The 14,939-nt window shown below is 39.5% G+C and overlaps 1 protein-coding gene across 1 annotated transcript in view; it reads right to left on the reverse strand.

Annotated features, from left to right (window-relative positions):
- Positions 1-224: 224 nt before the first annotated feature.
- The window catches only part of AGPAT5 (1-acylglycerol-3-phosphate O-acyltransferase 5), a 54,575-nt gene continuing 39,860 nt past the window's right edge, over positions 225-14,939 (reverse strand). Inside the window, exons 7-8 of the mRNA XM_084261574.1 lie at positions 2,509-2,632; positions 225-924 (exon numbers count right to left, since the gene is read on the reverse strand). Of these exons, the coding sequence (XP_084117700.1) occupies positions 699-924; positions 2,509-2,632 (350 nt within the window). The 3' untranslated portion in view covers positions 225-698. The remainder of the gene's footprint in view (positions 925-2,508; positions 2,633-14,939) is intronic.

The following is a 14,939-nucleotide window of genomic DNA, read 5'->3' on the forward strand; positions in this document are numbered from 1 at the left end:
TCTGTAAAACTCAACGGTTTGCATATGTAAAACAATCAGCTAATACTGCAATATAATCAAAATTCATGCATTAGATAAACAGAGCTTCTTCCCCATGAACAGCAGCTCTCGGGAAGGTTTTATTCTGCTTCAGGTAACATCTCGTGATTTGCCGGCTGATGTAGTCCCTTTTAAAGAGCACGTTACTTAAGAAAAACTGAAAAGCAAAATTTAAAGGAAGAAAAAGAAGAGAGTTTTGATTTGAGTTGCGATACAGCTGGGACAGATGCAACTGAGCGGCTGCAATGCACCAAAGAGTAACGAAAATTCAACATGAATATCAGAAGAATAAATATATACCCTAAATTAATCTCTGTAAATACATTCACAGGTCCACTTAAGACACCCTTATGCATAACTCATACTTCATCAAATCTGCAGATAGAGATGGATGTTAGTTCATGGGGAAAGCAATTTATCATATAAGTCAGTTTAAGTGTCATTATTCCAGCAAAAATCAGTAGCAAATTTGAAAATCTACATTTATTTTCCCCAGACCAACCACACAGAGGCTTAAGTTCACAAATTCTATTATTTCCAATGTTTGATCAATAAGGCTTTATTTACACTTTTTTTTTTTTACTATAAAGTCAGGAAAAAGGTTGGTGCAATGTGCAAGAAAAGACTGCACGTGTCACTGATTGGAGACTAACACCTGCTTACGGTTTAATGCTAACCCACAGGCAGCCAATTAAAGTCCCATATATCCATGTTTTTACATAGAGTTTCCTTCCAGATTCTGTCAGAAGCATACTAGCAGTCAGGCCACCTAAAAACAGTAAAGATGGCAAAGTCTTCTTGAGGCTTAGTTTGGAATGAACACTTTTCCCAGGGAACTTATTTCTTCTTTTAGAATCTTTTGCATCATAAAACTCTATTAGTAACCTAGAAGCAGACAAAAGGAGACAGTCAAAGTCATGCATTCATACAAAAAGCTTTAAGCAACTTACTTTCATCCATCCAACAACTGCTTCTACTCACACATTGTTTTCAAATGATTTAACAATATGCAGCAGCTCATCTGTAACAAGTTTAAGCGACAAGTAGGCCTTAAGAATATGATGCAATCAAAGTAATGTTGCACATCAGAGTACTCAACCCAAACCCTTGTGTGCAACAAAGGAAGTTTTCTGGAGGGACCAATTTTAATGCTGAACATAAAAATTGGAAAGAATAATTTTCATTCAGCATTTAGCAAAAAAAACAAAGCCCAGAGGACTAGGCAATATTGTAAGACAAAATGACACGTGGTTTGTCACTGAACTCGGAAGGCAAAGGGAGAATTATCTTCATGAAACAAACTAATAACAAACATGCAAGACTAAAATGCAACACCATAGGCAGAACAGTCATTTTTTGTCTCTTCTTTTTGAAAATCAGTAATAAAAGTATTTGAAAATTCTGGGGTTTTAAGTATCTCTACATTTGCCCAACAGATCGCTTCAGTCCCAGGAAAGATGTTCCTGTCAACAGGAGTCTACAATGAGACATAGATGATCAGGGTTCACTTTTGCTGGTGTTTACCAGAAGACTACTTGTGGGGCACTGGACGGCCTTTTATTTTATCTGTCAGCTACTTGCCTATAAAACTTGTCAGACCTTCTTGCTTCTACAAAGTGAGGAAATAAACAATAACTTCGTGAACCTAAACTTCTAAGACACTTTAATAATAGTGCCATGTTTACAGACAGGCAGGTTAACTTCCACATGGATTCAAAAACCTCAGGATAAATGAATCCATTTTTTACTTCCAGAGAGCATGAGACTGGCAGAATAATTTTAAAGCAGAAGATAACTGAAGAAGCAGAGAAACTTTTCACACAACTGTATTCTGGGATTTAGAAGGTAAGCAGATTTAAGCTTCTTCCAGTTAGACTTAGACACAGCAAATTAAACCATCAGCTCTCAACCGATACTTATATCTCACATTTAGGCACAAGGTCCCCTGGGCACTTTAGTTCTGCCATGATTCAAAGGTAGCTAAAACTACTTCTTCATCTAATTTCCCCAGTGAAGGTAGGGATCTTGGGGTTACTTGTGCTTTTACCCGCTTGCTGTCTGATGGTAAATGCATAACAATTTTGGAAGAAAGGATTAGATCAAGACCTGCCCCCTTCTAACTCTAAAAGTACCTATAAGGTTAGACATACCCTCCTTCTGCTTGCTTGCCAACCTCAGGCATCCTACATTCCTGGCTGTATACGGAGAGTATGCAGGTGAGTGAGAGTCTTGCCTGAAACTGAAGCTCTGCAGTCTAAGGAAGGCCTAAACCTCAGGAATCCCAACCTCCTGAGCCAAAGCTTTAACCACAAGGTTATTATACAAAGTATGCACAGGAGCAGCAACACCACCTCTCTTCAGAGTGCCCTACAGCTCATGCTGCTGATAGCACAGAAATCCCAGGTGTTACCTGTTAATACAAAAGCCAACAGCTTCTTTAAAGAGAAAGTTCTGCACACTGTTACTCACTTATCCTTTATTTCAAAACGTTCATGAAGCCACCTCCTCATATACATCTGCTCTTCTGGAATGTCCTTCAGTTCAATTCGATCAATGAAAACATGAACTCTTGGGCATTCCTTGCAAAGAAACTCTAAAAAAGAGAGCACACCAACAGGACTGAGTTCCAAAAGCATCGCAGGCTATTTATTTGTCTAAAATAAACCAAAAATCTGACCTCGTAGCTCTGAAGTCTGCCTTGAAAGCCCAAGTTTTCACTCTTTATGTTTGGATTCTGAGCATTTCACTAAACTTAGAAGCCATCTGGCCTACACACTTTTGAAATGGTAGCCCACTGTCATGTGCAGCATGGAAACGTTGTCCTAAAATGCACCCTAACTGGAAAACGCTTGAAAACGTTACACTTCTACCTCAGCAGCAATCTACTCATTCTGTAGTGTGGGATGCAGTAACTTGGATGTCATAATGTTATTCAGTCTGCAATTCTGATTCAGGATAGCAATCCTCTTTGCTTGTCCTTTCTGAAACCTACATTTTGTTTGCCCCTGGATGACAAAAGCAGAATTATAGTAATTTCCCAAAGCATTTCCATAAGGAAGAGGGCTTCAGTTTTAGTAATAACCTGTAATTAAAAAGTACAATAGGGCAAAAAATGCAGAACAAAATGCTGCTTTCCATTTCGTATCCCTTCATTTCTGTCTTACAAAGCTCAAGACAGCTCTAATGCAAACTCCCTATTTCAGTTCCTCAATTTGTCCCTAGAAAAAATCTAGCAGCAAGTATTGAGCCCATTACAAACAAGACTCCATTACTCAAACAGTTTTGTGGCATCCATTTCTTATAGCTAACATATGGTAAAAATACTGCACATGGGATGAAAAACCTACCAGTATTTGTGTATTAATAACCACTTGCTTTTATCAGTACCAAGGGGTATTGTAGCAATGACAGCATCCCTCTACAATGAGATGAGTGATGCAAGTCCTTCGAAATCTGGACAATCTTCCAACTTTGAAAAGGGACCAGAAGTGCCTTCCTACAACATAGACTGGCAACAAATGTAGAACAGACTGGGTGGTCCCTTTAGGTTGTTGACATTTTTCGGACAGCAGGACAGATGCACAGAAGTCTTTGACCTTTAACTGTTAGGGGTATCTTGAGGAATGACTGTGCAGAGTAATTGTCAGTGCATGTACATCTTTATTACTGCCTGCTAAAGCAGTCCTATTTATTTTTCTTCTTTACAGGATTATTTATTTTTAAGGACTTTGCTGGAAAAGCAATTCTTGTACACCAGAAATTGCCATACAGAAAGCTAAAAGCCTGTTCATGCAAATGTGTTTGCATGCTTCTGGCAGGTGGAGGGGGGGAGGAAGGGGATGTAGAAGAGATAGAGATCAGTAAAGTCTGAAGAGCATTTTGATGTAGACATTTGTAAGGTGCTGTGTGCAGTTTTTTCAGCTCTCTGTTAAGAGAGCAATTCACCAAACTGCACCACAGCATAATGGGAGCAGCACAGCCCACACACCACCAGCTGAAGAAGCGGTGGAGACCTCTAACCAGGAGCAAGTCCACCTCTCGAACACGGAGTAGCAAATACAGCTGTCACTAAAAACACCTGGTAAAACTGTTCCTAGCTACAGCTATTAGATGGCAGGTGAATTAAGCACTTGGGAGGCCCAGAATCATGGTATAGGTACAGATATTGTCTTCAGGTTTATGTGCAACATTTCTACTAGCCATGAAGTAAATCGGTGCTTGCGTATCTGACAGGAGGTTGTTCCTCTTGCTTTTAATGCTAAGGAAGGATTTCATAGATCTGCTTCTCCGAGGGTACTATCCAGGCCACTAGACAAAGGTCATTCACTATTTGAGCTCCTAAAAGCATACTATTAATATTTTAAAATGACAGATGTATTATCCATGTCTTAACTGCTTATAATGTTCACTGATGTACAAATCCTCTTTTTGAGTGGCATTATCTATTAAGTGGAACATTCTAAAAATATGCAAAACTATCTAGAAAACAAATGCATGGAAGCCAGATAATAAGGCCTTTTCTGAATTAGGCAGAAAAGCATCTATCCTATGCAAAGTCACACAGGGCTGAAGATCTAGCTTTAAAAGATATTTTAAACATTCTGTGCACTCTATTGCATATGTTTCTTTTGCTTCATGTTGTTCTGCATAGGAACAAGCAACTCTTTTCTGATGTTATACTTTCAGTTATAAATTATTAAGGGAAATTATAAGCCAAGCCGAATTCTAAGCTAGATGAGATAGCATTATTAATAGCTATATGGTATTTTTAAAACTAATGTTATGCTGCTTTTAAAAGAAGATTGCTATTTGGTCATTTAAAGACAGCAACAGAGTACATGATCAATAGTAAACTCCAGTTAACCAAACAGCAATAAAACATTAGTATTTCAAAAGAAATACCTACCTCCCCACACAAAGCTGAAATGTAGCAACTCTACAAATCTGCTTAGAAAGAAAAAACCCCAAACCTGTCCACAAATATCTAAGCACTGCTGCTTGTTTTCTACATTAGGCTCAAGTTCTACTGCAAGTTGATTTTGACTACTCCCGATGCAGGTCTTCTTCCACCTGTCTACACTGAGTGGCCATATGTGAAGACCCTAAAAGCTTCATCTTAATTTCCCACTTTTGTAAATCCCACTGCTCTTCTCATTAGGCCTCATTGAAGGCTGTGTGATCTCCAATTGCAGGTGCTCCTCTAGAGAGAACTCTCACCCATCAACTCAGCTGGAGCTTGGACATCCAGGACATCTGCAGATGACACTGCAATGCTTGCAGTCAAGCTAATCAGGGAATCTGATTGCTCTTTAATTACTCAATTCATGACAAGGTTTAATGCAACTAATCAATATTTTTTTTTAGATGCAAAATGTCACTGCAATCACATAAGACAACCAGTGGATAAGAACAATATATTGAGATGTTGGGTTTTGAGAAGAAACAGCTGTATTTTATCACCACAACCTCGAAAGGTTTGTGGTGGTCCCATGACCCCTAATTTCACATTAGGCTAACTCCCAAAAGACTTATGTAATTAAGCTAAGAAACAAAGTCTTACCGAAGCAATTTATTATCTGCAAATTACATCCAACTTCAGGGACACTAGCCCTTAAGGCCAACGTCTGACAGGCTTTTCAGATCCCTAAACTCGCCAGAAATTGCTATAATTAGCAGCAGGAACAAGCAAGCCCAAGCTTTTCTTCAAAAGACAAAAACATTAAGTGCAAATCCTACATCACAAACACAGTATTGGTAACAGCATTACTCAGTCCAGAACTGGGCACTGGGTTAAATGAACACCAACAACTTGTGTGGAAGCCAAGTGGGCTGACCTTTGAGTGGGAGATAATCACCCACTAAAACCTACCTAAATAGCAAGATACAAGTGCAGAATGTTTATGGTGCTTCTAGTGACCAATCCCAGCAGGAAGGAGGAATTTAAAACAGTGAGGCAGATGGAGCATTTATCTTCTTGAACTGTGGCACTGTCACCCTCCTCCTGCGGGACAGGATTCACACCAGCACAGGGCTGAAGAACTGCAGCGCAGGGTTAGGATGAATGAGTGGGATGCAACAGCCTGAAGAAATCAGACCCACAGAGCTTGTATCTGCACACTTACACGCACTCTTTGTCTGTGGCATTTTGCTTGCTCTGGCTTCCACAAAAATCTACCAGTTTGCAACTCCTCACCTTCAAAAGCCAATCAATTTGGGTTTGAATTATCAGCCCTACTACAGAAACCAGGGGAGGAGAGATGCTCCAAAGCATAAACATACCTGCAACTGAGAAGGGACACACAAATGGTTTCAGATCACCTTTCCCTTAATGCTACCTCAGAAGTTCAGTGCAGTACTGCAAATTATTTGCCTTGCCCCTTAAGAAAGTTGTGATAGTGGTGTTACACTTAAACAGATATTCCAGTTTTCCATTACTAATGAAGTCTATTTTTATATGCACTTTAAATATGACAAAAATAAAGTAGCTCAGATTTCAACCTCCTACATTGGCTTTTACTTGAACATAATTACTGCTGAAGTCCTTCAAATTAAGAAAGGACAAACTGAAGCTTGACATAATCGTGTCCACTTCGAGAGCCACAAATTCTCTCCTATTTTAACAGATTTCAGTACTGTTTGTCCTAAGTTGAAAGTGAGATGACAGGAAACTGAAATCTGAATAAAGTTTATTTTAAACAACTCGTTATTTCAAACTTGTAAGAATATGACTCTTCAGTAACAAAACACTGTGTGCTGTGGTGAGTAGTTTTAAAGGCAAAGACACTCCTCTCTGGGCAGTAGATGCTTTCTTAACTTTCAAAATCTCCATCAGCTTTAATTAGTGTTCTGCTACCAAAGAAGTTCTGAAGTTATCTCCTCAGCAAAAAAGATCCCATCCCTCCACTTTCATTTGCTTTGTAAACCAAATTGGCAAAAGCAGCATAAATTTAAGTGCTGTGTTGTTCCCAGCTTCACGCTTTCTGTCACCTCCAGTTGAGCTGACAGGAAACTGTTTTATGGCCTCATCTAACACAATAAAGTAGTAGTATGGCAACAGAGCACCGGACAGGAAAGCAAACATCCAGGATACAGCAAAGGTTGTTTAGGTGGGTTAGCCTGGGGAGTAGTGGAGGAGCAGGCAGCACTGGTACCATCTAGTACTGCTGATGTAGGGATGTGTGGAGGGGTGTTCTGCAGACCAAGTTGAAGCCTGGGACGTGAGGAATAGTACTCTCTCAAAAATACTGACCCAGATGCTCGCAGAGATCCAAGCCGCATGCATCCAACAAGGGAGACATCCTAGGGAGTAAGAACCTTGGGAACTGGGGGACCTTCCGAGACAAAAGAATCACCTGCATCATCACTAAGGTGCTGGAAATGAAAACTGAAAGTGTCTTAGAGAGCATTTCAACTAGGAGTTGGGAAAAGGTCTGGAAAAGTAACATGTTCAGATGGACATAACATATGATGTGTATATAGCTAAAATTCCACGTGAGGGCAAAATTCAGAAGTGCCACTGTACCAACACAGGATAAGCTGACTTCTTGGCACTCACAGAGATTACCCCTCCAAGGCAGATATCCCTGTGACCTTGAAGGTACATACAATGTTTTCAGGCTACCAGATTTATAGGAATGACAGAATAGGATGCACAGGTGAGGGAATGGTGATCTGTGCTGTGTGGAGGATTATATGAAGTATAACAGCATGAAAACAGTATAAGGAGATGGAAGCATGATGAAATCCTTATGGATGGAAATCCCAAGCTCTAATAAAATATATTCCATTTAATAAAACAGCTCTATTAAATTACTCCCTGGTAAGTTTGATAATAGCAATCAAAAACTGTGTAGCCAGACTGAGTGTTGCAGTAGGGTGAAATTCCATCTACCTTTATTGAACTGCATCATTACTTCCATCAGGATGAGGTGCAGACGGAGGGAAAAAACAAACCCAAAAGAAAGATGAAAAATAAAGATTGTTTCCTGGAACAACTAGTTGCAAAAGCCACAGGAAAAGATGCCATTCCTGTGGGGGTATTGAGTGGTGAAAAGTGTTAGCGAGAAGTTCTCTGCAACCATCACACAATTAATTTCAGCACTGCAGAGAGTCTACAGCACACGAATGCAGAATTAAAGGGACTCTTTAATGGGGAAAAGAAAAGGGCAAAATGTCAAAACAACATAAAATAAAGAGTCCAAAAGCAGGCAGGCTAGAGGCTGTTAAAAAGCCAAACCCCAAAATATCAAACTCCAGAAAAAAAACTCATATTGGAAACTCACATAAAAGACATGTCGCACTGCAAAAGAAAGACTGGGTGAGTCTGAACCCCACCTGTGTGGCTTAAAGGAGGCTCCCACCATATGCCTACCTTCTCCTCTCTGAGGAATAGGAAGCTTGTCCAAATAAGGAAAAGCCAAAACACCACTCACAGCAAATGTAAAGATAAAATTAAGAGGACTAAAAAGGAACTTCAAAAATGCAAAGTATGATCTAACAAATTTAACTTTTTGGAATGTATTAAAAGCAGTAAACTAGCTAAGGGACTGGTGGGACTGCTGGATGACAAAGGTGTGAAGAGCAACACTCATGGTAATGTATAAGCCCATGCAAGAGAAACTGAAGTATTTGTTTGCATTATTCTTTCTTGCTGAAAATGTTTGATTCCTATACCCACTGCATTGTTTGTACCAGATTGCTCAAAGGAACTAGATCAATAAGTAAACAGACAGAAAGTATTAGACTAAATAAACATGTTAGATGTCAGGAAGTCACCAAAACCAGACAGCATTCATCCAAAAGCTCTCAAATGTGGAATTTAAAAACAAAGATGTGTAACCTATCATCACAAACAGCCATTGTGCCAGAAAAAAATGGGGAGTTTCCCTTCTACAATCAAGGGCTTTAGAGATGATGCTGGGAAATACAAACCAAAGTCTCTTACTTCCCTGGGTAAGATAACAGGGTCTATAATAAGATCACTAAGCACAGAGATAATAACATTCTGTTGGAAAAGAGCTGGCGTGGGTCCTGTAAAGGGAAATCCTGTCTCACCAATTTGCTGGGTTTCTACAGCAGTGTCAAGGAGCAGGCGGATGAAGGGGATTCACTGGACATGATAGATTTGCACTTTCATAAAGCCTCTGACAGGGTTCCACACTGAAGGCTATTAAAGAAATTAAGCTGCCACGAGATTAGAAGAAATTATGTTTTATAGACTGAAAGCTGCTTAAAGGAGAGCAAGCAAATGGGAGGACTTAATGGTGAAATTTCAGGATGGAAGACCCAGCAATTGAGGTCCTCCAGGGATCGATGCTAGCTCTGGGTTTATTCTGTTTTGTGACTGATGAGCTGAAGAAGGGAACAGCGAACCCTCCAGTTTTTCACATCTTTTTCAAAAGATCTTAAGCTCTCCTGGGTAATCAAACATTGGCTGAACTCCCAAAGTACCTCAAAGCTGAGCAGACAGGGTGAAAGTGTGGCAGCTGAGCTTCACTGTAAATAAGGATAGGGAAAAATAACTAAAACCCTAGTTACACGATATTTGGAATTGGTGGTTACAATTTGGGTGTCACTGACCCCTCTTTGAAACCATCTCCTCAGTGGTGCAGCAGCAGTCCCAAATACTGGGCAGCATCAGCAAGGATACTGAGAGCAGGGCAAAGTGGTCACTTGGCAGATACAACGACTGCAGTTCCAGTCTCTGTATCTGAAGAGGGTGTAGTGGATACAGCGAAGGCAACAGAAAAAGTCAGCTGAAATATTTAAGGAGAAAAGGCTCCTGCACTGACAACAAAGAGAGACTAAAAAGGCTGCATTTTCAGTTTGGAGCAGGGAAGATAAAAATCCTGAAGATAGCTCACCAAGTCCTGAAAATTTAATAATTATATAACTGTACCTTCCTAAAGATGCCCAGATATGAAAACCTTTTCAAAATCATTACTAGAAAATGGTATGTATAGCTTTCCATACTGGTATTAGCACTGGAGAGCAGCAGAGTGTCTTTGTAAGCTGTCTTGCTGACACAAGATGGAATTTATTGAAGACCCCACAGTACTTGCACATTGCAGTTCACTGAAACAGCCTTCAAGTGGCTTTAATCTGTTATTCTAAGAGATGCATTCTGGCCTTTGTACTCCTCTGGAACAATTTGTGAATATTTTATGTTGGCCAAGTTAGCAGGAGGTTTCCTACAAAAGCATGAACAGTTTTGATCAACAGGCTGCCAGCAACAGAACCTGGATCAGGTTAGGTCTGTGGATTACATCTGAAGGGTCTCCCACTTCTGGTAACTGAAAAGGAGAAAATCTAGGAGACATCTGTGTCTTCCTTGGAATATTATGAAGTTTCAGAAGTGGGGAAAAAAATGTGAACTATATAATTAAAGAAAGCCAGATAAGTTACACGTATAGCACCAGTTCAAAACAATGCTCTCTCCAGCAAATAAACAGGATCTGTTAGGAACTATGCCAGTACTGCTGTACAGTATTGATGTTTTTGCCTTTCCTTCACACAGTCTGTTTTGATAAACAGAGAACAGTACCACAAACAGAGTAGAATAAAAAGACTCTGATGCACAAAAAAAGCAAAAATAAACACAGGATCTCAAAGCAGCAACATATTTCTGGCCAAACCTGACAGTGTGAAGAAATTCAATTTGGTTTTGTTATCCTCAGGGTTTAGATGCACTTTTGCATAAAGATCAGGAGTTCCTCGAGCTGTTGTAGTACATAAATGCTGCCTGGGGAGCTGAATCTTTCCTCACACATGTGCATGAGGCCCAGGGTGCAGGGTAATTTTATTCATCACCAGGATAAATGCTTTCAAAATCCTCTTTGTGTAGCAGAGGTTTTCAAATGACCCTGTGCTTTCTGATCCCAAATTCCCAGAGGGAAGATACAGATACCTACCTTCAGTAGGAGCTGCTTGAGAATAACAGAGATACACAAGGTCCAGGTTTGCAATCAGAGGAACCCAAACTCCAGGCTCGAAGGGATGCTGGCCTGGCCAGAACCAGGACAAGGGGAGCATTGCCTGAGAGGGGGAGTCACTAACTGATTTTTTGAATCCTCTGAAGAATCATAGAATGGTCGAGGTTGGAAGGGACCCCAAGGATCATACAGTTCCAACCCCCCTGTCACAGGCAGGGCCAGCAAGGCCTACATACATTCCCATAAACTGATGCTGCTCTTCAGTGAAATGTTATGTTGAGCAGAAGTAAAATGTTTAATTGTTACAGTATGAAAATATTTTCTGTTTACCCAGACCATCCTTATCTGCAGAATATTGATGCATGTGTCCACATCTGTGTTCAAATGCCATTTCAAATAAATCATCCACAAAATAACAGATAGGCTTTCATGTTACTCAAGCTACTTTTGTTTGGAAATTACAGGGGTTCTAAAGTGACAGAACTAGCTCTACAGAGGACAAGCAAAATGCATTCGGCTTAAAACTTGATTGACAGTTTGCTTACTTTGTGGTACCTGGTGAAATCATGTTATTTTAAGAAGTTGCAATTTAACAATTTACACAAAATAAATCAAATTTTTCCTTTAAAGGAAAAAAAGTATGATAGAATATTGCAGAATTATTTTGACAACCAGTGCTATCAAAATTCCTCTGAATATTTCAACAGAAAAATTATATTTTGAAATACAAAAGGTAGTTACTTAAGTTTTGTTAGAACAGATGCAGAATGACAAGTTCTTGATGTGAGACTGACTGTACATGTTAAGAAGCCATCCCACACAAGATCCAAATTTCACCAGTGCTGATGTCCAGTTTCAGTTCTAATCGACGTCTTTTCTTCTTCAGTTGCTCTAAAGATAATTGCTATTTACTTTTCAATATTCTTTCATGCAGTAAGAACATGACAGGTAGCAAAGATCTGAACAGATTATTAGTCACTTCATCACTAGAACTCATACTTTGGACTGTTTTACATGTCTCTTAATCGTTTTATTTAGTTTTTTATTTCTTTCAACTTATCTATAACCATGTGTTTGGTATCATTCTTTGGACCTTGAAAGACAATGGGTATGGTCAAATTTGGGCCACAGTTCAGACAGACTGCTTTCTATTGCTCCAGTTTCTTTCTATTGTCCTGTACTTCACTGTCTAACTGGACCCTAAGAAAAGTACAAACATTTAGAAAAGTGCAATTTCCCCTAGGGAAGTTCGGCCAGTCTGACCCCCTCAAATTATCCCGATCAAAGTGATGTACTGATTTGCAGAAATGCACACATACACATGCTTTCAAAGTGTTTGTTCTGGAACTGACATACAGCAGAGTCAATAATTCTCAGGAATTCCTCCAACTTCTTTAAGATAGAGTCTGCATGTACTTGCTATTTTTATTCAGTGTTTATCATTGTCACATGCTGCTATTTCACACACTCTTTCATCTACAATGGCCAGATAAATACCATCTGGTTATGTTAAAGCCTTCAGGCAGAATAATAAAGATGTAGATGTGTACATAATGCTCTTTCAGGTGCAAGAATGACAACAGTTCCCACATCCCATGAGACTTGCCCCTTAACACCACGCAAAGCTGGATCTGAACACTTAGGACATTCATTCAGAAGGGGGAAAACTAGGTTCTCAAGCTTATTTCTACTTTTTACTTAATGACAGTGTGGTAAAACAATACCAACAAAGCCAGCACAAGAGTATCTCCCAGTCATTTTGCCTCCTAAATAGTTCTTCAAGAATTCAGTACCTGAGATGTACTTCAGCTGTGCCTCAGTGCCCATACGATTATTTGGATCTTCTAATGACCACAAATAAATACTGTCCAGCAGCATGGTCCTCCCTAAGCAGGACCATCACATTCTGTCACTAACCACCTGGACAAACCATCTTCAGTAGTGGGAGGGGAGAAATCTGTGTGAAATTGATGTTCTTTGGAAAGGCTGCCATGTCCAGGACAAGCTCTCACTTTAAAGCACCAGGATCAAAAACAGTTGGAATGAAAAGGAACAAATAACGAGTAAATGGTAGGAATAACATTGCATCCATTGGTCACAACTGGGGAAAGCAACATCCCTGTCTAAAGCTAATTTAATCTTTGTCCCCTTGTCTAAGACTAATCAAATTTGAGGTCTTCCAAAACAAACAACTTGGAGCTGGAAAGTGCCAACAAAGCATTAAAATGCATAACTAGTGACAAAAAGTTCCACACATTTGAAAGGATGTACTGTAATGATTTGCCTTCTCTAAAAAGGTACCGTGTTACCAGGTGAACCTGGCATTCACTGGCATTTTCAAAGCATTCATGCAGAAAGGATGGGGAATGTGTGTTTTCTAGTTGCTAGTATGCTGTGTTTTGTTTCAATCCTGTTTAGCGAGTCAACATTATGATATTTAAACTTCCTGCACTGGAAAAATAAAAGTATCAAATTTTGTTAAAGAAAGGCCATTTCCAGTAAGAGTTCCGTATTCACCAAATTTAAAAGGCAATTAAATATTTTCTTCAGAATTCTTTTTGGCATTTAGAGTTTACTAACAGAGCTTCTCAGATAAAACATGGTAGTACTACTCGCGGTCACTAAAGCATTCCTTTTTACCTGCTCTGTTTACTACTGGAGGCAGCAGCCAAGAGCTGACCCTATCCCTGGGTAAAGTATGTTTTGTTTTGTTTCGTTTCAGAAGTGGCACGGGGCCTTCTGAGGAGCTGCGATTTACAGAACCGAAAGTAAAATGCACTTCAAGAAACACACTGTATCTGTGTGGAATTCAGATTTCATTCACATGGGAAATGTCATACTATGGGAAACACGGTCCTCAAGTATAGTTGTGTTTATCAGAAGTTTGTTTTCCATGCAATAAATTTCAATCAGAGCTGCTAGATTGAAAGAGACATGCCAACCTTATCTTTTAAAAATTACCAGGATTGCACTGCCGTTTTATTCCGATGAGAATGAAAACCAAAATTCTCATTCAGTACTGACATAAATGACATGTCCATATGAAATGCAGACAGAAAAGTGACATTTTGTAACTCATTTTAGTACTGTAAAAGAGCAATAATGCTAAAATATCTCAAGTGCGTAACAATGTGTAATTCAATTCTCATTATATTATATCCCTGAACAGACCAATTGCTGGACTTCTGTGTAACAAATAGTGAAATGATCCTGACCTCTCAGAACAGAAATTGTTTGTCTTCCACTTTGGGTCTGGAGGGCCTAAAAGAATGACAACTATGTTCCATACTGTAATTTATATGAAGTGCCTTTAGTCTACATAATTTATATTACATGGAATACATGGGACGGCCACAATAGCGTGGAATGCCCTGGATGGATGGATAATTCATTTATCTACTCTGTAATGGGTAACAACTGGTTGGCTGCACTTGGTTCTGTGTTACTGCCTTTATTTTTACCCAAGGCTAAGACAGTAATTACCTCAGCCCTAACAGTAAGGAAAGCTGAAAGATGTGCCTGGACCACCCGCTGTGCAGTCTCCAAAAGGCTGGATGCGAAATAGCCACCCCAAACCCTCTGATTACCACTTGATACTGGAAAAAAGAAACAGCCAACAGGGACATTCAGTTTGTTGGATCCCCTTCCATAATTATATCATGTTTCATGCAAACTGGAAGGTTCAAGAGGCGAAGAGGTCTTGTAAGGAATTTGAACATTTGCCGTCTTATCATTAGGTAATGACATTTTAATAGTTTAATTAACCATCAGGCAGTGAGAAGTCCAGCATGAGAATGGTTGAAACTGCTTAATAATTAGTCATGAAACAAGATATGCTGCAGGGAAAGGGAAACACCCTATTTGTTTTGAAGGGGGTCTTGAAAAGGGTTGGGCGACAGGACAAGAGGGAGTCTGCCAGTCTTCAAGGGAGTGTAAGAGGATCATAAGGTATTTAAAAAAACAAAACAA

Source organism: Gallinula chloropus, assembly GCF_964237585.1.
Source record: "Gallinula chloropus genome assembly, chromosome: 3".
NCBI lineage: Eukaryota > Metazoa > Chordata > Aves > Gruiformes > Rallidae > Gallinula > Gallinula chloropus.